Raw genomic sequence first — 22,006 nt, 5'->3', positions numbered from 1 at the left:
CTCTCTCTTTTGCCCTCTGGGTCCCTGACGTGGGAGGCTTCTCGTTTGCCCCTCTTTATCCGCTCTCTGGGGTGCTCAGATGTTGATGGTAGCCCTGTGGCTCCTCTGAGCCCTCTGTGCGGGAGTTTCCCACTGGCTGAGAGAGCCCGAAGAGCTACAGTTTCCCGCCGAGGGCCGCCCCTCCCCCCTCTCTGGGAGCCGCGCGGACCGGATCACTGATCTGATGGGGAGGGAGCGGAGTTCTCCTTACCTCTCCCCACTTCCTCCGGGGGCCCAGCACGTTCCGCTCTCAGATGTGCGGCAGTGTGGATCCCTCCGCTCTAGCTTTTCCCTGTCTGGGATTCCGTTGTTGGTCTGTGGCTGTTGCTTTTATTGTATCTTGTGGGGGAAGAATTCATGGGAAAGCTCACTCCGCCATGATCAAAAATATTTTTACAAGTTTGCTTCTTCCTTTCCAACCTATGTCTTTTATTTCTTTTTCTTTTCTTATTGCAATGGCTAGAACCTAGAGTACAATATGTAACAGTAATGGTGAGTGGATATCCTTATCTTGTTCCCATTATTAGAGCGAGAGCATGTATACATCATTAGCATGATGGCAGTTATAGATTTTATATAGATGCTTTATATCAAGTTGAGAAAATTGTTTTCTATTCTTCATTTTCTAACTTTTTTTTTTAAACCAAACTTTAAATCTGGGTTGAAATTTATGAATTTTTATTTATCTCTTTAAATTATCATGTGGTTGTTCTTCTTTATTCTGGTACTTTAGTGACTTACATTGAGTGATATTTGAATGTTAAGTCAACCTCTTATTCTTTGGACAAACTCCACATGGTTATGGTGTATTATTATTTTTAAAAATCATTGATGGATTTGATTTACTGATATTTGTTAAATATGTTTTGCATATATTCATAAGGGATATTTGTCTGTCAATTTCTTTCTTCTAATGTCATTTTGTATTTAGGTAATGCTGGCTTCATATAATGAGTTGTACAGCGTTTTCTCCTCTATGTTCTGAAAGAGTTTGCATAGGTATTATTTATTTTTTAAATATTATGCAGAATTCAAAAGTGAAGCCATTGGGCCTGCAGTTATTTTTGCGAAGGATTTTAATTACAAATTCAATTTCTTTAGCTGATATAGGATTATTCAGGTTTTCTATTTCTTCTTCAGTTAAATTTTGTAATACTTTTACAAATAACTGGTTTTTTAGTTGAAAAATTTATTGGCTTTATCATAATATTTCCTACAATCATGTTAATGTCTGTAGAATCTATAATGCTGTATCATCTTTCGTTCTTGATATGAGCAAATTGTCTCTCTCTCTCATCCTTTTTCTCCCTCAATCTCTCCTTCTTTCCTCCTCCTCATTATTCTAGCCAAGGCTTTATCGATGTTATTTAAGCTTTTCAAAGAGCCAACTTTTTGATTCATTGATTTTTCTATTTTTTTTCATTTTCTATTTCATTGATTTTTGTTCTTATCCTTGTTATTTCCTATCTTCTACATAGTTTCTGCTTAATTTCCTCTGATTTTTCTACCTCTGTAGGTCAAAACTTTTGATAATTGATTTTAGATATTATTTATTTTCTAATATGTATATTTTACAGTCCAAATTTCCCTCTAAGGACTTTTAGTGCTTCCCAGATATTGCGATATGTTGTGCTTTTAATTTATTCATTATATTTTTTTATGTGTCCTGTGATTTCCTTTTTTTAATTTAGTTGAAACTTACATAACATAAAACACCATTTTAACCATTTTAAAATGGTTAATTCATTGGCTTTTAGTACATTCACAATGTTGTGCAATCATTACAACTATCTAATTTCAGAATATTTTCATCTCTCTGTACCAATTAAGCAGTCAATTTCCATTTTTTTTTCTCTCCCTAGCCCCTGGTAACCATTAATCTGCTTTCTGTTTCTATGGATTTGCTCATTCTGGAAATTTCATATACATAGAATCATACAATGCATTGCCTTTTGTGTCTGTCTTCTTTGACTTAGCATAATGTTTTCAAGGTCCATCCATGTTTTAGCACGTGAAAGTATTTCATACCTCTCAATGGCTGAATAATATTCTATTGTGTGGATATACCTCATTTTGGTTATCCATTCATTGATCAGTTGACAGAAATTTGTATTGTTTTTACTTTTTGGCAATTTTGAATGTTGCTGCTATGAAAATTTTTGTACAAGTTTGCTTGAACATGAATTTTTTATTCTTTTGGGTATATACGCAGGAGTGGAATTGCTGGGTCACATGATAATTCTGTATTTAACTTTTTGAGGAACTATCAACTGTTTTCTCATAACTCTAGACCATTTTACATTTCTATCAATAATAATTTGAGATTTCCATTTACTCCATCCTTGCCAGCACTTGTTAATTTCCTTTTTGTTATTATGGATGTGGAGTGGTATCTCATTGATTTTTATTTGCATTTCCCTAGTGACTAACAGTGTCGAGCATATTTGGATATGCTTCTTAGCCATTTGTATATCTTATTTGGAGAAATGTCTTTTCAAGTCCTTTGTACATTTAAAAGTTTGGTTGTTTGTTATTGAATGATAGGGTTGTTTATATATTCTTGACATAAGATACTTATCAGATATATGATTTGCAAATATTTTCTCCCCTTCTGTGAGTTGACTTTCACTTTCTTAATAGTGTCCTTTAATGCATATGAGATTTTAGTTTTGATAAAGTCTAATTTATCTATTTTTTTTTTGTTGCTTGTGCTTTTGCTGCCATGTTTAATAAACCATTGCCTAATCTAAGGACATAAAATTTGCTCCTGTGTTTTCTTCTAAGAATTTTAGCTTACACTTTGATCTTGGATCCATTTTGAGTTAATTTTTGTATATAGTGTGAGGTAGGGGTCCTAATTCATTCATTTGTATTTGTATTTGGATATCCAGTTGCCCTAGCACCATTTATTGAAGAGATTATTCATTCTGTAATGAATGAATTTGGCTACCTTGTAAAAATTCAATTGACAATACATGTACAGTTTTTTTCTGAACTCCCAATTCTATTCCTTTGATCTATACATATCTCCTTATGCCAGTACTACGCTGTTCTAATTACTACAGCTTTTAGTAAGTTTAGAGATTGGAAAGTGTAATATTGTTTGGCTGTTTGGGATTCCTTGCAATGCCATACAAATTTTATATCAGCTTTTCTATTTCTGCAAAGAAGGGTATTGGGTTCTTGGTAGTGATTGCATGGAATCTGTAGGTCACCTTGGAGAAAGATCTTAATTATAGTAAATCTTCCATTCTATGAACATGGGATTTGTTTCTACTAATTTAGGTCTTTAATTTCTTTAAAAAATGCTTTATATTTTTTCAGTATAAAAGTATTCACCTTTGTTAAATTTATTCTTCAGGATTTTATTCTTTCTGATGCTGTTGTAAATTGAATAGTTTTATTAACTGCATTTTCAGATTGTTGATTGTTAGTGTATAGAAATATAGTGTTTTTTGTACATTGATCTTGTATCCTGCAATTTTGCTAAACATGTTTATTGGCACTAATAGTTTTTTTTTTCCCCTTTTGGTGTGGATTCTTTAGGGTTTTTTATATATAAGATCATTCATTTGCAAATACAGTTAGTTTTACTTCTTTCTGTCCATTTTGAATGCCTGTTATTTATTATTTTAACCTAATTTCCATGGTAAGAACCTATAGTGAAATGTTGACTAGAAGGGTTTAGAGTGGATGCCCTTGTATGATTTTGACTTTTTGAGGGAAGCTTTTCGATAAGGTGTAGCTGTTTGTTGGTCTAGTGACTATTCTAAACTCTTCTTGTAAAGTCTGGAGGGACTAGACAGCACAATAGAGAAGAAAAAAATGATAGAGTTTGGGAAGGAAGAATTAAACTGTGCACTTGCAAAATGTATGGTTTTGTATGTATAAAAATCACTACTAAAATTAGTGACTGAATGTAACCATATTGCTGAATAAAAGGTCAGTGTATAAAAACAAATTATGGGGGCTGGCCCAGTGGTGTAAGCGGTTAAGTGTGCACGGTCCGCTGCGACGGCCTGGGGTTCGCCAGTTCGGATCCCGGGAGTGCACCGACGCACCACTTGCCAAGCCTTGATGTGGCGGCGTCCCATATAAAGTAGAGGAAGATAGGCATGGATGTTAACCCAAGGCCAGTCTTCCTCAGCAAAAAAAGAGGAGGATTGGCAAATGTTAGCTCAGAGCTGGTCTTCCTCAGCAAAAAGAGGAGGATTAGCATGGATGTTAGCTCAGGGCTGATCTTCCTCAAAAAAAAAAAAAAATTAAAAAATAAATAAATATTAATTTGAGATAAATCATTGACTTAAAGATTAAAGTAAAAAGCATAAGTCTTCTAGAAGAAACCTGTAGCATATCTTTGAAGACTTGGGTTTGACAAGGATTTCATAGTTAACATCAGTTAATTTTAGAATATAAATAGCCAAACATCAAATATTTTAGAGGAAAATATAGGTGAATAGCTTTGTGATCTTAAGGTATGTGATTTTTTCTTAAAGAAAACAGAAAATGCTTGTTTCATAAAGAAAGATACATAAACATCAATATTTAAATTATGAACTGCTGTTAAGAAGAAGAACCTTAAAACAAGTGAAAAGACAGCTGTAAACTAGAAAGTATTTGCAAAACATTTAAATCACAAAGGATTATTGTTTAGAATACATGACAACCTTCTACAAACTGAAAATAAAAAAAAAGACAAATGAAAAATGGGCCAAAGACATGAGCAGACATTTTAGCGAAAAGAAAGATGTGAATAAACATGTGAAGTGGTAATCAATTCATTAGTAGTTATGGAAATGCCAATCTAACCCACAATGAGACAACATTCTACATCCATTTAATTTGCAAAAAGTAAGAAGTTTGAGACTACCATGTGATATAGATATGAACCAATGGGATGTCTTTTATATTGTTACTGCAAGTATATGTATTGATACAACTACTTTGGAAAATAATCCGGCATTATCTAGTGATCTTGAACATTCACATAAACTCAATTCATAGATTCAACCCCTAGGTATACACTCAGGCAGTAGTTGGCACATATACATCTGGAGTTGTGTATCAGAGTATCTTCAGCAGCCTGACAGTAATACTGAAAATGTGAAACTACCCGGAAATCTATCAACCAACGTCAGCTGTGAAGCACCATCAGGAGCATTGCCTGAGCTCAAAGAATGTACCCTAAAGTACAGCCACTGCAGATTTCACCACTGGAGGCCACAGAACAAGTAGCTCCAGGGCAAGAGGCTGACCGTATTAGTTGTTCTGTAATGGGAAATATTTCATGAAGAATGTCTGAGAAGGTAGGCTTCTTTATTCACTTGATATTTGAGATTTTTAAAGTTTTAGTAGAAATTTTATTTCAAAGTTGAGATCCTGGTTTTTTTTTTTTTAAGTTAAAATTACGGCTGCCATTTATTGATTTTTTTTTTCCTGAGGGTCTATTTAATCCTCAAAACAATGACATCTATTATTACTCCCACTTTGAAGATGATAAAAACTGAGGCTGAGGAAGGTTGAATAACTCTTTTCAAGGTAAGAAACCATGTTTACAGCATACCTTAGATTAAGGAGTGGGTCTGTGCCTATCCAATATTTATGTGCTGTAACTAAGCCGTCTTTGCTCGTATTTCAGTGAGTCAGTTATAACTGGTTTTTTTCAGTTGCTCAATGCATTTTAACTTTTCTGCTCGAGTAATTTCCAGTTAACTGATAGTGACAATGAAAGTGTATAGCGCACTGGAAGATACGTTTGGAAAGCACAGTTGATTGGATGTAGCTCATAACAGGATGGAACCACAAATACACCTGGTGGGCTCACACAGGTTCACTGCTCACGTTCACCAGTGATACAGTCCAGCTCAATTCCTCAACCGTTAACCTTCCCAAGCTCTCTCTTGCTTATCTAATCTAGACCTTGGATAATAGTTTTTGGCTTCAACTTCACCATCACTTCCTTAACAAGACCTTCTCTGAGTATTTCCCCTCCATTTCAGTTTAAGCCATGAGCCCCATTATACAGACATAGAGCACTGTGCCCTTTTTTATAGTGCTCACCACTCATTTTTTTCAATAGTTGAGCTCTTCATCATGAGGGCAGAGACGCTATCTGGGCTGTGGAGGCAGGTTTGTATTTCAATTTCAGTTCTGCCACTACTCACTTCTGATCCCGGGTAAATTACCTAAACTTATAGTGCCTCAGTGTCCTCATTTTTAAGATGAGAATAACAACAGTGTCCATTACAGAGTACCTCGCCTAATGTGTTTAATACAGGGCCTGGCATATAGCACTCAATAGTTAGTTAATGTCATTGTTATTACTGAACAGCACTGCTTGGTACATTTTAAGTGTTCAATGAACCTTTATTTAAAAAAAAAATGAAAAATCCAGGTTCTGACTGTAGTCTGATGATTTCTCTAGCTCAGTGGATGAATTCTAACTCTTGTCGAAAATGTCATTCTCTGGTCAGAGGGACCATAGGAGGAGGGGAGAAGCATTTGGTTGCCATTTTGGCAGAGACTTCTAAAATTAATTAGTCTTCCCTTGAGGAAATAGCACAGAGGTAAGTCACCCACTTGAATACAACTCGTGTCTCTCTATTGTGAGAATTGAAGGAGTTAAGAAGGCAGGACTGTGAGAATCTCTTGGCAGAGTGAACCACAAGGGCAATGTCTCTCCCTCATCTCACTAGATGTGGGGTTCTGGTGAAATGATGGGAGAGGGCAGAGTGACTCCCAAAGACTAATGTATGTGGCTCTGCACTGAGCACAGATGCTCTGAAGAAGTGGCTTCAAGAGATTCCCCATCCAAGGGACCTTTAATCAACTGCTGATGTTTTGGTAATTGGGTTTGCTTTTCTAGCTTTAAAATGGCTGTCATGTCCTTAGGGCCTGTATCAAGTCTACCAGACCAGGTTCTACATAAAAATTTTAAAACACTATAGATTTCTGTGTGTTCTATAGAAAAAAAAAATGTGCTAGAGCTGCTGAAATCTTCCCCTTGTCTCCCCAAACCCAAATTCCTTTTAAATACAGAGTAAGTGTGTCTGCTATCTGGGATAGTTTATTATTTGAACAATCAGGCCAGAGTGAGAAGTCCTAGACACACAGGACGTGATGAACATCAGTGTGTAGGAGAAGCACAATTTTCCTCTTTTTGATTTTACTTCAGGATTTTCTTTTTTGGAAACATTTTAATTTTTTACAGTAAATTAACATGACTGTGACTCTGGTTGCACACACCGTGGATTGAAGAAAACCCTGATAGAGTTTGTTTTAAGTATTATTGACTTTGCAAAGGACCAACTGATAACAAGTCAGTAGTTTATGACACTCAATACTGAGTTCGGCAAAAATAACCTCTTTTCCTGACCAGTTTGTATGTAAGAACAACCCATGATTTATTTATTTGTCAGTATTTTTCTCTGCTGTTGATCCTAAAGGCCATAATCAACAAGTGAATTTGATAAAAAGTTTGGATTTCTAGGGCAGCACTTGTTGGAAATATCACAACACAACTTCTTCAATAATGTCTTTTTTAGCTGACCCTGTAATATGTCCATTTTTTCTCCTCTTTTTCCTCTTCCCTTTTTTCCCTTTTCCTTTCTTTGTTTCACCTTTTCTCCTCCTCTTCCTTTCTCTTATCACCTTCCTACTCCTTCTCCTCTTCTCCTCCCCTCTCTTCTCCTATCTCTCTCTCTCCACATCCTTGTTCTTGCTCTCTCACTAAATGCTTTATAACACCTAACATTGGCCAGCACTGTAGATACAAAAATGAATAGGTCATAAGACTAAAGCACAATATTCTATATAAAGCATGTATTTGGATAGTGAACTGGGTTTAAAGTTTCCAGTTTCCTGGAAAACTTCACAGTCACGCATGAGTCAAATTTGGAAGGACTAAAATTTTTAAGTATTGGAATATGGATTTAGCAAATGAATTAATGAAATGAGTAGACAAATAAATCCCACAAAACAAGCATGAAAACTAATCAATAATTAAATCTTTATGTTAAGGATTGTTTCAATAGTTTGGTTTTTTTTTTAATCTAACGATCTTTCTTTTTGACATTTATCCTTGTTTCCTCTCTTTCTCCTATTTCTCCTCACTTGATTAGCTTACTTTTTCAGAATCTTCATTATTGTGGAGATGCTTAGAGACAATTTGGAAAGTTGTCTTTAATGATACTGCCATGAGAACAGTAAACCCATATAACAAGAACAATAAGTTTAAAATGATTTAATCTTCACAACAATCCTAAATATAGGCATATTTATCCCTCCTTTAACAGATGAAAAAAATGAAGCACAGAGAGAGAAAATAATGTTGTATAGTTAATAAGGGGTAGATCCTGGACTCCAAACTAAGTCTTTGAACTTTAAGTCCATTTCTCTTTCTTTGCTCTTTAATGCATTTCTAATTTTCCCTTTCTCTTTTCTTTCTTTCCCACTTTCTTCCTCTTTTGCATGTGTTTTCTTCTCCCTCTCTCAGTAAATGTTGTATGAGAGTTTATTTTTTGCCCAGCACTGGGGATACAAAAATGAATAAGATTACAACTACAGTAAGGCAAATTTTTGCCTTCAAGGACCCACACTGTTGAATAAAGGGACATACGTGTGGGACAATGTGGCAAGTGCTATAATGGACATTCACCTCAGTCTTTGACATTGGCAGGAGGTCGCAACACCATTTTTCAGTCTGGAGGAAGTGGAGAAGCTTCCAGACAGGCAAAATAGGAAAAGGTATAGCTCATGAAAGAATCTTTATATGTCTTTGAGTCTTTTTGTATGACTTAAATTAGTGGAACAAGACAGATTTTTCACTGGTAAACATGTCCAGCCATTTTGGGGTAAAATACATGCATCTTTGGTTATTTGTGAATGTGCCACACAGATGGCCACATAATGGATAAGCTCTTAATACTTGATGCATAATATTTTTCTTTTCTGATTTTAAAAGTTACACATTTTTATTGTGGAAAATTAAAAACAAATAATGAAATTATAAAGAACAAAATAAATACCACCTATATTGTCACATGTATGAATATGAAAAATGAAACAGTTAATATTGTTTTGTGCTTGTTTTTGTCTTCTGTAAAACTAGAAAAAATAAGATATTCCATGGGTATTTATTTATTAAGTGAAGGTGTCATTATTAAGGATGAGTGTGACTTTCTTTTCAGGTGAGTCACTTGTCTCCTGAACTGAATTGATGGAGAATAATTGACAGAATTCATCCTCCTGGGTCTGACTCAAAATATGGGACTTCAGAAATTTTCATTTGTTGTATTTTTGATTGTCTACTTGGTCACCGTGGCAGGCAACCTGCTCATCATGATCACTATCAGCACCAGCCGGGAACTGGGATCCCCCATGTACTTCTTCCTGTCTTACTTATCCCTTATAGATGGCTGCTGTTCTTCCTCCATGACCCCTAAAATGCTAGCTGACCCTCTCTCTGTGAGAAAAACGATCTCTTTTAAGGGATGTATGACTCAAGTCTTTGCTGAGCATCTTTTTGGTGCTGCTGAGATTATCCTTTTCACAGTGATGGCCTATGACCGCTGTGTGGCCATCTGCAAACCCCTGCGCTATAGGACCATCATGAGTGGACAGGTGTGTAACCTCCTTGTGGGAGTGGCCTGGGCTGGAGCCTTTGTTCACACAACCATTCAGATCCTCTTCATAGTCTGGCTGCCTTTCTGTGGCCCCAATGTCATAGATCACTTCATGTGTGACTTGAACCCTTTGTTGAAACTCGTCTGCGTGGACACTTATACTCTTGGTCTCATTGTTGCTGCCAATAGTGGATTCATCTGCCTGTTAAACTTCCTCCTTTTGATAATCTCCTATGTGGTCATCTTGCACTCTCTAAGGATGTATAGCTTGGAGGGGAGGTGCAAAGCCCTCTCCACCTGTGTGTCTCACATCACCGTAGTCATTTTATTCTTTGTGCCATGCATATTTGTGTATCTGCGTCCAGTAACCACCTTTTCCATTGATAAAGCTGTGGCTGTGTTTTATACAATGATAACTCCCATGTTAAATCTTTTAATCTACACACTCAGAAATGCAGAGGTGAAAAATGCTATAAAGAAGCTCTGGATCAAAATGTGTCTTCAACAGAGCAGTGCTCACAAAAGTGTAAAATGCCTTTATCTTTTAAATGGCAAAGAGAAAATAATATAATTTCTATGGTTTGGGGCAAAGTGAACATTTTATGTAAAAGTATGTTGATGTTGACATATAAGCCCTTTGAGGAAAGGCCCGGGCAGAAAATTATTTGTCATTTAAAAATATCCCATTGAAATTTATTTCTTGCCCATTTGGTTTGTAAACTTTGGGGCACTTTCAGAATCAGTTGGAATTCTTGTTAAAACGCACATTCCCAGGATACAGCTCTAGAGATTCTAATTCAATAGGACTCTTGTTAGATTGGCATATCTGCATTTTAAATGAATTATCCATATGTTTCTAAGCAGGTGATCTACGCATACAATTCGAACAATCTGGCTATAGAGTATGTTTGCATCCTCAGCCTATTAATGCATCACCTTATTAAGGCATTTCCTGGGAAGTATCTTTCATAGCAGATGCTATGAGAATTCATGCAACTCTCAATTCTTATAAATCATGCAATGCAAGCTCATTACCTTTGCAATTTCAAAACAAAAATATATTATTCTGTGAAAATAGAAATGTTTTTGGTATTTATTTTCCATCTTCTCTTTGTATACTTTTTAATCTTTTGCTACATCTGGTCTGATTCTCTTGTTTTCTCTCTGTGCTTCCAAGGGGAAGGTCTACCGTCTATTCTTGCTGAATTATTTGGACTCAAATTCATTGTTACTGTAATCTTACCTAGTCCTTCGTGTTGAGAACATTGTTTTCATGATTTTGCTGTGTGAAGGACATTTTATACATCATTTTTATATGCACATTTTGGAGGAATGGGTGGTAGGGTTTACTTTACTATAATGGTTAAGAGAATAGTCTATGAATAAAATTGTTCTGAGATCAAAACTTAGTTTTGCCATATATAGTGTGAGCTCTGGCAAACCACAATCTCTTTAAGTTTGAGTTAAAGGAGAATGATAAAGATATTATCAGAATTAAATGAATAATCCTTGTAAATCTTTTATTAGCAATAAATGTTCAATAGCTATTAGCTATTACGGAGTTTCTTTATTACTGGGGTCTCTGTAACTATATAGAGCCACTCATTAATCTAATTTTTTTGAGCATTAGAAGGAATACTACCTCATTTCTCTCTAACTGCTGTGAAGAATAATGCTCTAAGCTGACTGGCCTTTTGGAATTTCTAAGGGACTGGAGTACTTCCCAACATCTTGGCCATTACTGTACACTCTCTCCTGGTTTTCTGATTTCCATTAGTCTCGTGCTTCCTAGACCTTGGTGCTGATCCATTTATGGGTATGATTTTCTCCTGAAAGTCCTGATTGAAGGGCCAAAATATTTTCTTTTTTGAGGAAGATTGGCCCTGTGCTAACATCTGTTGCCAATCTTCCTCTTTTTCTTTTTTTTCTTTCTCCCCAAAGCCCCAGTACATAGTTGTGTATCATAGTTGTAGAGTTGTAGCTCTTCTATGTGGGATGACGCCTTGGCATGGCTTGATGAGTGGTGGATAGGCCCACGCCCAGGATCTGAACTGGTGAACCCCGGGCCACGGAAGTGGAATGCAAACACTTAACTGCTATACCACTGGGCTGGCCCCTCTTTGTTTAATTTTTGAGGAAATACCATAAAATTTTCCATAGCAGCTACATCATTTTACATTCCCACCAGTAATGTTCAATTGTTCCAGTTTCTCCACACTCTCTGCTACATGTTTCATTTTCTGTTTTGTTTTCTTATCATATCTATCCTAATGGATGTGAAATGGTATTTTATTATAGTTTTGATTTCATTACTCCAGTGAATATTAATCTTGATCATCTGTTCATGTGCTTACTGGTCATTTATATTTCTTCTTTGGAGAAATGTATATTCAAATCCTTTGCTCATTTTCAATCGGTTATTTGATTTTTTTGTTGTTGTTGAGATGTAGAGTTTCTTTATATATTCTGCACATTAATGTCTTATCATATATATTTTTTGCAGATCATTTATCCCAATCCATGGGTTGTCTTTTCATTCTGTTATAGTGTCACTTGGTGCGAAAAGTTCTTAATTTTGAAAAAGTACAATTCATCTGTTTTTTCTTTACTTGCTTATGTGCTTAGTGTCAAATAAATCATTGTCAAATCCAACATTATGAAGCTTTTCTTCTATGTTTTCTTTAAGTTTTCTAGTTTTAGCTAGTATTTTAGGTCTTTGAACCATTTTGAGTTAATTTTTGTATTTGATGTAAGTTAAGAGTTCAGTTTCATTCCCTTGCATTTGGATGTCCAGTTTTCACAACACCATTCGTTGAACAGGTTGTCCTTCCTCCATTGAATGCTCTTGGCTTCCATGTCAAAAATAGCTTGAAAACACATACAAAGGTTTACTTCTAGGCTCTCTATTTTATTCTATTACTCCATATGTCTATCCTTATGCCAATACCGCATATCTTTGTGGTAAGTTTTAGAATCAGGAAGTATGAGACCTCCAACTTTGTTCTTCTTTTTCAAGATTGTTTTGGCTATTTGGAGTCCCTTGAGATTCCATATGGATTTTAGGATGGCTTTTTCTATATCTGCAAAACACACTTTTGGGATTTAATAGGAATTCTATTTAATCTGTAGATCACTTTAGGTAATATTGACATCTTAATAATATTAAATCTCCCAGTCCATGAATTTCTTTCCATTTATTTGTGTCTTCTATAATATCTTTCAGCAACATTATGTAGTTTTCAGTATACAGGCTTTTTGCCTTCTTGGTTAAGCTTATTCTTAAGTATTTTATGTTTTCAATGCTGTTTTAAATGAAATTGTTTTCTTAATTTCCTGTTTGGGTTTTTCATAGATAGTATGGAATTTCAACACCTTTTTATGATAAAAAGCTCTGTACTAATTGGATGTGGAAGGAATGTACCGCAACATAATAAAGACCATATAGGACAAAGCCATGGTCAACATCATAGTCAACAGCGAATGTTTGAAAGCTTTCTCACTAAAATCAGGAAAAAGACAAGAGTGCCCACTCTCACCATTCCTTTTCAGCATAGCACTGCAATTAAAATTCCTGTGCAATTTTTAGTTTTCTACATATAGATTCTGTTGTCTCTGAGGTGAAATAATTTTACTTAATTAATTTAACTTAGTATTACTACACGCAACAGTGCTTCCAAAGCTTGCAACTTCCTGTCATTTGTGTCTCAGCTTAAACATCATCTTTAAAAAAACACCTTCTCTGATAACCTTATCTGTAGTAGAATTCTCGCTATTTTCTGTCACCGTAACCCATATGCTGTCTTATAAGCACTGAACAAGACTATAATTACTTTATTAAATTTTGCCCTTATTTATTGTCTGTTTCTATTATAAGAATATAAGGTACATACAGGAAAGAACTTTTACATGATTTTTCCTCTGTTTCACTAATTTCTGTGTCCTCACGCATAGCACACTTCCTGCTGTGGAAATTAATCAAAGAAACCTTATCTAAATTGGAGTCTGGAAAGCCTGTAGGGGAGCTCTGATGGCCTATCATACATCCTCAATTACACCAAAAAGGAAGAGACGTCTGCTTGCATCTTCAGAAGAAAGTAAAACTACTTTACTACTGAAGAAAAGTTTTCACTCCGCCCCCCTCAACTCGCCCCTGGGAACAGCCCAGCCAGTGAAAACTGCTGTAGCTCAGATAATGAGAAGTCATGCCTCCATGAACTGTTACATTCCCCAATGGACTTTTGTCTAGAACAGCCCCTCCCTACTCCCCCCTTTCCCTCTATAAAAGCTTGTTCTTCTCCTTTGTTTTCCAGATTTGCCTATGGCCCACCAAAACACGCACATCTGGAATTGCAATTCTTTTGGTTATTCCCAAATAAACTCATTTTAAGGGTAAAAACAGGCAAATTTGCTTTTTAAGTGGACACTGGCGTAAAATAGGGTCAAATTTTTAAAAAATAATTAATGATTGGATAAATGAGTTATTATATCTAAATTGATGACAAAATTTTTTAACATAAACTACCATACTTCAAGGCAAAATAAATTGACTATTACTAAAAGGAAAGAAGGACTTGTTATGGCAAGTAGGGAAATACTTGATAAATTAATCTTCACTGGAACAAATAACTGGGTTGATATTTTGTTCTTGACTGGTAACAGTCTTATAATGGTTCTAAAGCTATTTTTTTCTCCGTATTACATCTTTCTGATCCTAATTATGTGATTTGGCCTAGTAGGACCTTACATATATACGTTCCTTTAAATTTTTTGGAAAATCACAGTGAATTTAATTAAGCAAGAATTAATCTTGGACATATTCCAATTCCATGACTCAATGATAAATGTGGTCAGAAGAAATAGAATGTCTTTGCCCCTGTTGGAAAGAAAATGCTATCCTCTTAAGAACAGATATAAAACTTTCAGGAGGTCTTTTGTTGGGCTTAAAGCATGACATAAAAAAGACGCAACAATGTCTCTCAAAATCTCGAGTCAAATAGTCTGGCTATACCAACAGAGTAGAATGAGAAGGGCTACACAACTGTATGGTATTTTTCTATTTTGAAGTTAGTAGGAAAGAAATTACTGTAGAAAAATTTATCTGGGAAGTGGCTGGTTTTATCTTCATATGTAAAATTAGGATTTACTGCCTTTTTGATAAATTATCGTAACATGATAAACTTTTATTTTTCTGTGTGTACCATGGAATTCCTATTCAATAATCTACAGTGCAAAAAAAAATATCTTCCGAATGATGAGAAGACTCCTTGGAGAAAATGGACAGATGGCCGAGTGTAACAAAATATACCCTCAAGTCACAATGCAGCTTTGTGTCCTCTGCTGTCACACTGGAGAATGAAGAATTCCAGGTCCCTGTGAATGAGTTGGAAAGTCTTCCTTCAGATTGTGAACAAGCCTCCACATGGTAAGAGTAACAGTAAATAGTGGGAACCAGGCTTCACAGTTGTGTGAATTTCTTCATTATGTAAGAAATTAAATCACTTTGAAATAAATCAAACTTCAATTCTAAGCCAAGTTTTCTCACTTAAAAATGTGTGACCTGGGGGAGATTAATTAGATGTTCTAAGCCTCAGTTTCTTCACCTATGAAATAGGGATTACAGTCCTTGTTACTTTAAATATTAAATGTGATACATTCAAGTTTGAGTGTGTAATTGGATTCCACTGTAGGAGTTTTGAGCAATGGAATGATATAATTACAGTAAGATTTTATAAGGACCATTTGGGCTGCTTCAGGAGAATAAATTGTTTGAATGCAGAATGAAAGTGGAGAGCCTTCAGAGGAGCCTATTGCAGTGGGCCCAAAAGAAAACAGGGGCTGAGAAATGATCAAATTTGTGATATATTAGAAAGTAGACTAAACAAGACTTGTTAAATGTATCGCTAAGTAATATGAGAGCATAAAGGAGTAAAAGACAAGGAGATTTATTGCCTTAACTATTACATGGAAGGTGGTACCATTTAATGAGATGAGGAGTACCAATGTTTATTGTAGAAAATTAAAAATTCTGTTTTATAAATACTAAATTCATATTCACATGTAGATGTCAAAAACTGGAGATGTTGATAATACATCTTTGAAAATTAGGGGGGAGAGGGAGGCTGGAGACAAAAATTGAAGTGCTTCAGCATTTATTGGTCAGGAAAAAGTGGAATGTCCCTTTAACGACTCTAAGAAAGGTTTCAGAGAGATCTGAGGCAATTGAGGGCAGTGACTTTCCATTCATAATTTGATCTATTCACTTTGGATATGTAAATTACTTTCAATAGGTGTCAAGTATTACACTTGTGTGACTTTATGTATGGTGCACCTTTTCATGGAATTCTCTTCCCATCTTTTCTTGTTCTTTCACTTGTCCTTTAAAATTCAGCTAAAGCATTCCCTCCTCTGGGAATTTTTCTGATTTTAGTTTGATTAATACTTTGCTACACTCTGACCCTTACCATTGTGTGAATATTTTTATAATGGCACCTATTACATTGGTCTGGAATTGACTGATGCCTTATTATGCATTCTCTCACTGAGGGCCGGGAACTATATCTTATTCAACTTGGCGATCATAATGTCTACGACATATTTCACACAAATAGATACTCCATACAGAGTGTTTTTTTAATTGAATGAGTTAATATAAGATTAAAATTATAATGCATTTCATAGTTTTCCTACTTGTTTTACAGATAAAGTGCTTCTAGTAGATAAAGTCAGCACCTATAAAGACTAGATGGAACTAAGGAACAATGTGACTTACTTTGTCCTCTTGGGCCTCACACAGAATCCAAAGGAGCAGAAAGTCCTTTGTGTTATGTTTTTGCTTTTCTACATTTTGACCATGGTGGGCAACATCCTCATTGTCGTGACTGTAATTGCCAGTAACACGCTGAACTCACCGATGTACTTTTTTCTTGCTAGTCTATCATATATGGATGCCATTTTTTCCTCTGTCATTACTCCCAGATTGATTTCAGACTTGTTCTTTGGCATGAACAGTATATCCTTCCAGTCTTGTATGACCCAGCTCTTTACAGAGCACTTTTTTTGGTGGATCAGAGATCTTTCTTCTGTTGGTGATGGTCTATGACCGCTATGTGGCCATTTGTAAGCCCTTGCATTATTTGGTCATCATGAGGCAGTGGGTGTGTGTTGTGTTACTGGTAGTGTCCTGGGTTGGTGGTTTTCTGCACTCAGTAATTCAACTTAGCACTATTCATGGGTTCCCATTCTGTGGCCCCAATGTCATTGATCACTTTATCTGTGACATGTACCCCTTATTGAAACTTGCCTGCATTGACACCCATGTCATTGGCATCTTAGTTGTGGCCAATGGAGGACTGATCTGCACTATTGTGTTTCTGCTCTTACTCATCTCTTATGGTGTCATCTGGCACTCTCTAAAGAACCTTAGTCAGGAAGACAGGCGGAAAGCCCTTCAGACCTGTGGTTCCCACATCACTGTGGTTTAATTTTTCCGGGATAATTAACTGAAATTAGGAAAACTGAAGTAACTTACCCAAGGTCAAAGAGCTGGCAAATACCTAAGGTGGTATTTGAACTTGTGTAGTTTTGTTTCAGAACTTGCGCTCTTAAACACTCTGGTAAATATCATAATAATGATGCATACCTGAATAAAGAAACAGTTTCTAGTGGTGAGAGATAAGCAATAAATAAGTAAACATATATGAAAACAATAAAGAGAGTAAAAAGTTCTTTAAAAATAAAGTGATTTAATAGAGAATGATTCAGAAGGCAGGGGGCCACTTTAGACTGGATGTTCAAAGAAAACCCAAGAGCAAGAATTTACAGCATTTATCTAAACACGTCAAGGGATGAGAGACAATGATCTGAAGGTCATGAGTAAAATCACTGGAGAGGAATTTCTGTGTGTGGGAAGGGGAATTTTATCTGACCTGGATGAGTATCATTAATTACTCTTGTCTCGTCTGTCTCAAAGATCATGAAACAACCTTAATCTTATTTAATAAATTCAGCTCTACTTAAATCAGGATGAAGCTAAATAAAATATTATATATATATAACACATATAAATCATAAGTATTTAAGCAAATATTACTTAAAGATGCTGAGCTAAGCTTATTTGTAGAAAAAAAGCTATCTGTTTAACCAAATTTGCACTAAAATATAACTGGCCTTTTCATAACCCGTAAGACTATGGACAGCTGCTCGCACTCAAACACACATCTTCCTAAACTTTTCTAGTACCATTCTCTCCCAGGGTGCCTATGTTTCAGTCCTAATGGTTTCATTGTTGCCCCAGGGCCTTTGCACTAGCTCTTCTTTATTCCTAAAATGCTTGTCTTCTAGATGTCCTCGTGACTGGCTCATTGTCATCACTCAGTCTTCAGTCAAACTGCTACCTTCTAAGAGAGGTCTTTCTTAACTATCCATGTAAAGCCATCCTCTTTCTCCTCGAGCTTGTCTATCAAACAACTCTGTCAATTTTCTCTATAGCATTTTCTCCATCTGATTTATCTGTTTATTGTTTCTTTCTTCCAACTAGTACGTATACTCTGTAAAAGTAGAGGCATCTTTGTTTTGTTCACTACCACATCTCTAAGCACCTAGACCAGAGATTGACACAGAATAAGTGCTTAAGAAATATTTACTCATAAATTGCCATCATTGCCATGTAACACTCTTTAGACTAAATGCATTTGTAAAAGGAAGACTTGTTAACTGGAATGCTTCTGAAAATGATGACATTCCACCTTGGTGATAAATTGAAATGGAGAATTTCAGATTAGTTTGGTATACATCAGGGTTCTTATCTGAAGAGGCAGAATCATATCTGGAGAGATTAATTAGAAGGGACTTACTCTATGGAATTACAGCATAAAGAATCTTTGGAATCTTTGGAAGGGCTAGAGTCACAGATTCTAGGCTGAGTGACGAGGAACAATTTGCAGGAGCACACCTGACAGGACTGGCATGTTAAAGGAGATGCCGCCTCTGCTGACACTGTGACCATGCTGCCACTGGCTAACTGCAAAGGTGCCACCACTGCCCTGACCTAGGAACCCCTCTGACTCTGTTGTCTCCGTACGAGAACCACACTTTAGATAAAATTTCCGATTTAAAGACTTGCACTGATTATCCTGGTTGGCAGGACCCGAGTCACATGTCTGCACCCAATTGTCAAGAAGATCTGGAAAATATAGTTATTTAGATTTTATGTTGGGACAGTGGATACTACATCGTCTGTGAAACTAACAAAATATCTGGGTGCATTCAAAGATTTTGGGCAGCCACACACCTTTGATTTTCAGTGCAATTGGAAATGGAGTCTCGTGTAAAGTGTTTTATTTTATCAGATGGATAGTTGTCCCTGTTTCTATTTGTCCTACACATGAGAAAGAAGGGAGACAAAAGTGACGACAAGTAAGTTAGTGAGCAGAAAAACTACTGATGCTGTAGAGAACTGTTGACATATTCATTTAGTTTTTACTGAACACCTACTCTGCAAGCATTGCGCTCAGTTCTCAAGCAGAAACACAAATAACTGGGATATTTCTTAACCTTCTCAGTGATTTGGTAGCACTTGTAAAAGAGCAATTTTTTTTAAAAAAGCCATCTTGTATCTTAATTTTGAAATGTTTCAGATGGGAGATTTTCCAAATTAAAAAAAGACTTGTCTAAGTTATTTATCCTCACCTTAAAAGACTTTAAATAAAATCAAGATTACTTACTAAACTCTGTACTGCCCTATTCATCTCTTCAATTTCAGTTTGTTTTCTTCTCTCCCTTCCCTATATCCTCCATGTTTACTGATCTTTCAGTGTCTTGATCTTGCTAAGCCCTTCTCCACGTTGAAACTCTACGTGTAATGGTGCTTCCAATGGAAGCAATTTCCTCTCCTTTGGATCTCAGCTTAAAGATAACTCTTTATGAGACGCCTTCTCTGATTATGTTATCCATAGTACAATTCTCCCTCTTATTTTTTGACATTTTTAATCTGTCTGGAATTTATTTTGATATAGGAGTTAAATAGGGATTGAGTTTTAGTTGTTCTAAATTATACTTTTTTTTATAGTTGCATAGTTATTTTTTGCCATTGATTTGAAATCCTGACTACTGTATTCTAAAGTCTCATATGTATTAGGATCCAATTCAGGACTGTATTTCATTGATGTCTTTATTGAGGTACCAATTGACACACAATATAGTTGCTTTGATATACAACACATTCTGATATGTGATAGGACTAGCAGTCCCTCATTGCTATTCTTTTTCAAAATTATGCCTAGCTTGCATATGTATGTTTCAAAATTGTTTAAAATAAAATAATAAGTTGGAATTTCAATAAGATAGATTATGTAAGTTTAAAATTAAAATATGTTTGCAATTGTTAAAATAAGTTTAAGGTAGTTTAGTGACAATAGAAAGTTCAGTTGTTATTTTCAACAAGATTCCATTTAAGAAGATTAATTTAGGAAGAGTTTATATCTTTAGAGTATTGAGAACTGTTATCCATAATGAGACAGACCTTTTCATTTAATAAGTCATCGTTTATACCCTTGGGCAGTGTTTCCATTTTCTGCCTGTGTTACTTATCACTTATAGCTAGCTGCTGACATTCATCCATGACCCCTAAAATGATAGCTGACATTTTTGTTTTAAGGAAAACCATCCTTTTCAGGAAGTACATGACTGAAGTCTTCGCTGAGCATCTTTTGGTGCTGCTGAGATCATTCTGCCCACGATGGTTGCTACTGACCACTATGTGGCCATCTGCAAACCCCTCTGCTATGAAATCATGTGATTTCCTGTGTACTATGAACCCCTGTACTATGAGTGACAAGGATATGGTGTCCCCTTTTGAGTGGCATGAGCCAGAGACTTTGTCCTTGCAACCATTCAGATCATCTTCACAGTCTGGCTGCCTGTCTGTGGCTCCAGTGTTGTAGACAATTCTAGTGAGACAAGCCCTTTGTTGAAACTCCTCTACATGGACTCTCATACCCTTGGGCTCTTTGTTGCTGCCATCGGTGGATTCAACAGCCTGTTAAATTTTTTCCTCTTGATGGTCTCCTATGTAATTGTCTTGCATTCCCTAAGGACCAATAGCTTGGAGGGAACATGCGCCCCCTGTCCATCTGTCTATCTCACATCACTGAGGACATCTTAGAGTTTCTGCCCTGCATGTTTATATATTTGCACCCAATCACAAACTTCTCCATTGATAAAGCCATGGTTGTGTTTATAGAATTAGTGAGGGTTCTTGTAAAATGCAGATTCTCAGGACACAACAATAGAGATTTTAATTTAGTAGTTTTGTTGCTGGATTGATATATCCATCTTTTAAACAAATTACCCAGGCATACCTTTGTATGTACTTTGAGCTACTATGTTTACATAATGAGCTGATTAATAAAATCACCTTCATTTTTAAATTTATTTTTTAAATTGTGGTAAAATATATATAATAAAAATTTACAATTTTAACCACTTTAAGTGTCTAGTTCAGTGGAATTAAGTTAATTCACATTGTTATGCAAACATCACCACTATCCGTCTCCATAACTTTTTCTTCCTCCCAAGCTGAATCTCAACACCTATTAAACAATAATTCCCCATTCCCCCTCCCTGAGTCCCAGGCAATCAACATTCTACTTTCTATGAATTTGGCTACTTTATGTACATTATGTAATTGAAATCACATAGTCTTTGTCCTTTTATGAATGCCATATTTAACTTAGAACAATGTACTGTAGATTAATCTATGTTTTAGCATGTGTCAGGATTTCCTTCCTTTCCAAGGCTGAAAATATCCCACTGTATGCACGTACCTCATTTTGTTTATACATTTATTTATCAGTAGACTCTTTGGTTGCTTCTACTTCCTGGCTATTGTGAAGAATATTATCATGAAAATGGGTGTAGAAATAGCAGAGTGTTTGAGTCCCTGCTTTCCATTATTTTGGATATATACCCAAAAGTGGAACTGCTGAATAATATAATTCTTTGTTTAAATTTTTTGAGGAACAACCATAACATTTCTCTAGAAGCTGCATCATTTTACATTCCCACCAGCAACGCACAATTGTTCCAATTTCTCCACCTTCTTTCTTATGTGTGTGATTTTCTGGGTTTTTTTTTGTTTTTTAATAATAGCTATCCTAACAGGTGTGAAGCTGTATTTTATTATGGTTTTGATTTGCATTTTCCTAATGATTAGTGATGTTGAGCTCTTTTCTTGTGCTTACTGGGCATTTATTTATTTTATTTGGAGAAACATCAATTCAAATCCTCTGCTCTATTTTAACCAGTTATTTGTTTTCTTTTTTTCTTATTGTTGAGATGTAGAAGTT

The 22,006-nt window shown here is 35.7% G+C and overlaps 1 protein-coding gene and 1 pseudogene across 1 annotated transcript; both read left to right on the top strand.

Annotated features, from left to right (window-relative positions):
• The first annotated feature begins 5,216 nt into the window (after window positions 1-5,216).
• LOC131395459 (olfactory receptor 4C12-like) lies at window positions 5,217-10,233 on the top strand. Its single transcript, XM_058527326.1, has 3 exons — window positions 5,217-5,309; window positions 5,578-5,596; window positions 9,275-10,233. The coding sequence occupies exons 1-3, from the start codon at window positions 5,217-5,219 to the stop codon at window positions 10,231-10,233; spliced, it is 1,071 nt and encodes a 356-aa protein (XP_058383309.1).
• Window positions 10,234-16,404: 6,171 nt separating this feature from the next.
• Window positions 16,405-20,984, top strand: LOC131395458 (olfactory receptor 4A47-like; annotated as a pseudogene).
• Window positions 20,985-22,006: the final 1,022 nt, after the last annotated feature.

Source organism: Diceros bicornis, chromosome 31 (genome assembly GCF_020826845.1).
Source record: "Diceros bicornis minor isolate mBicDic1 chromosome 31, mDicBic1.mat.cur, whole genome shotgun sequence".
In the NCBI taxonomy this organism is placed as follows: Eukaryota; Metazoa; Chordata; class Mammalia; order Perissodactyla; family Rhinocerotidae; genus Diceros; species Diceros bicornis.
Note: the sequence above shows the minus strand (reverse complement) of the source record. Positions and strands in the feature narration are given on the sequence as shown.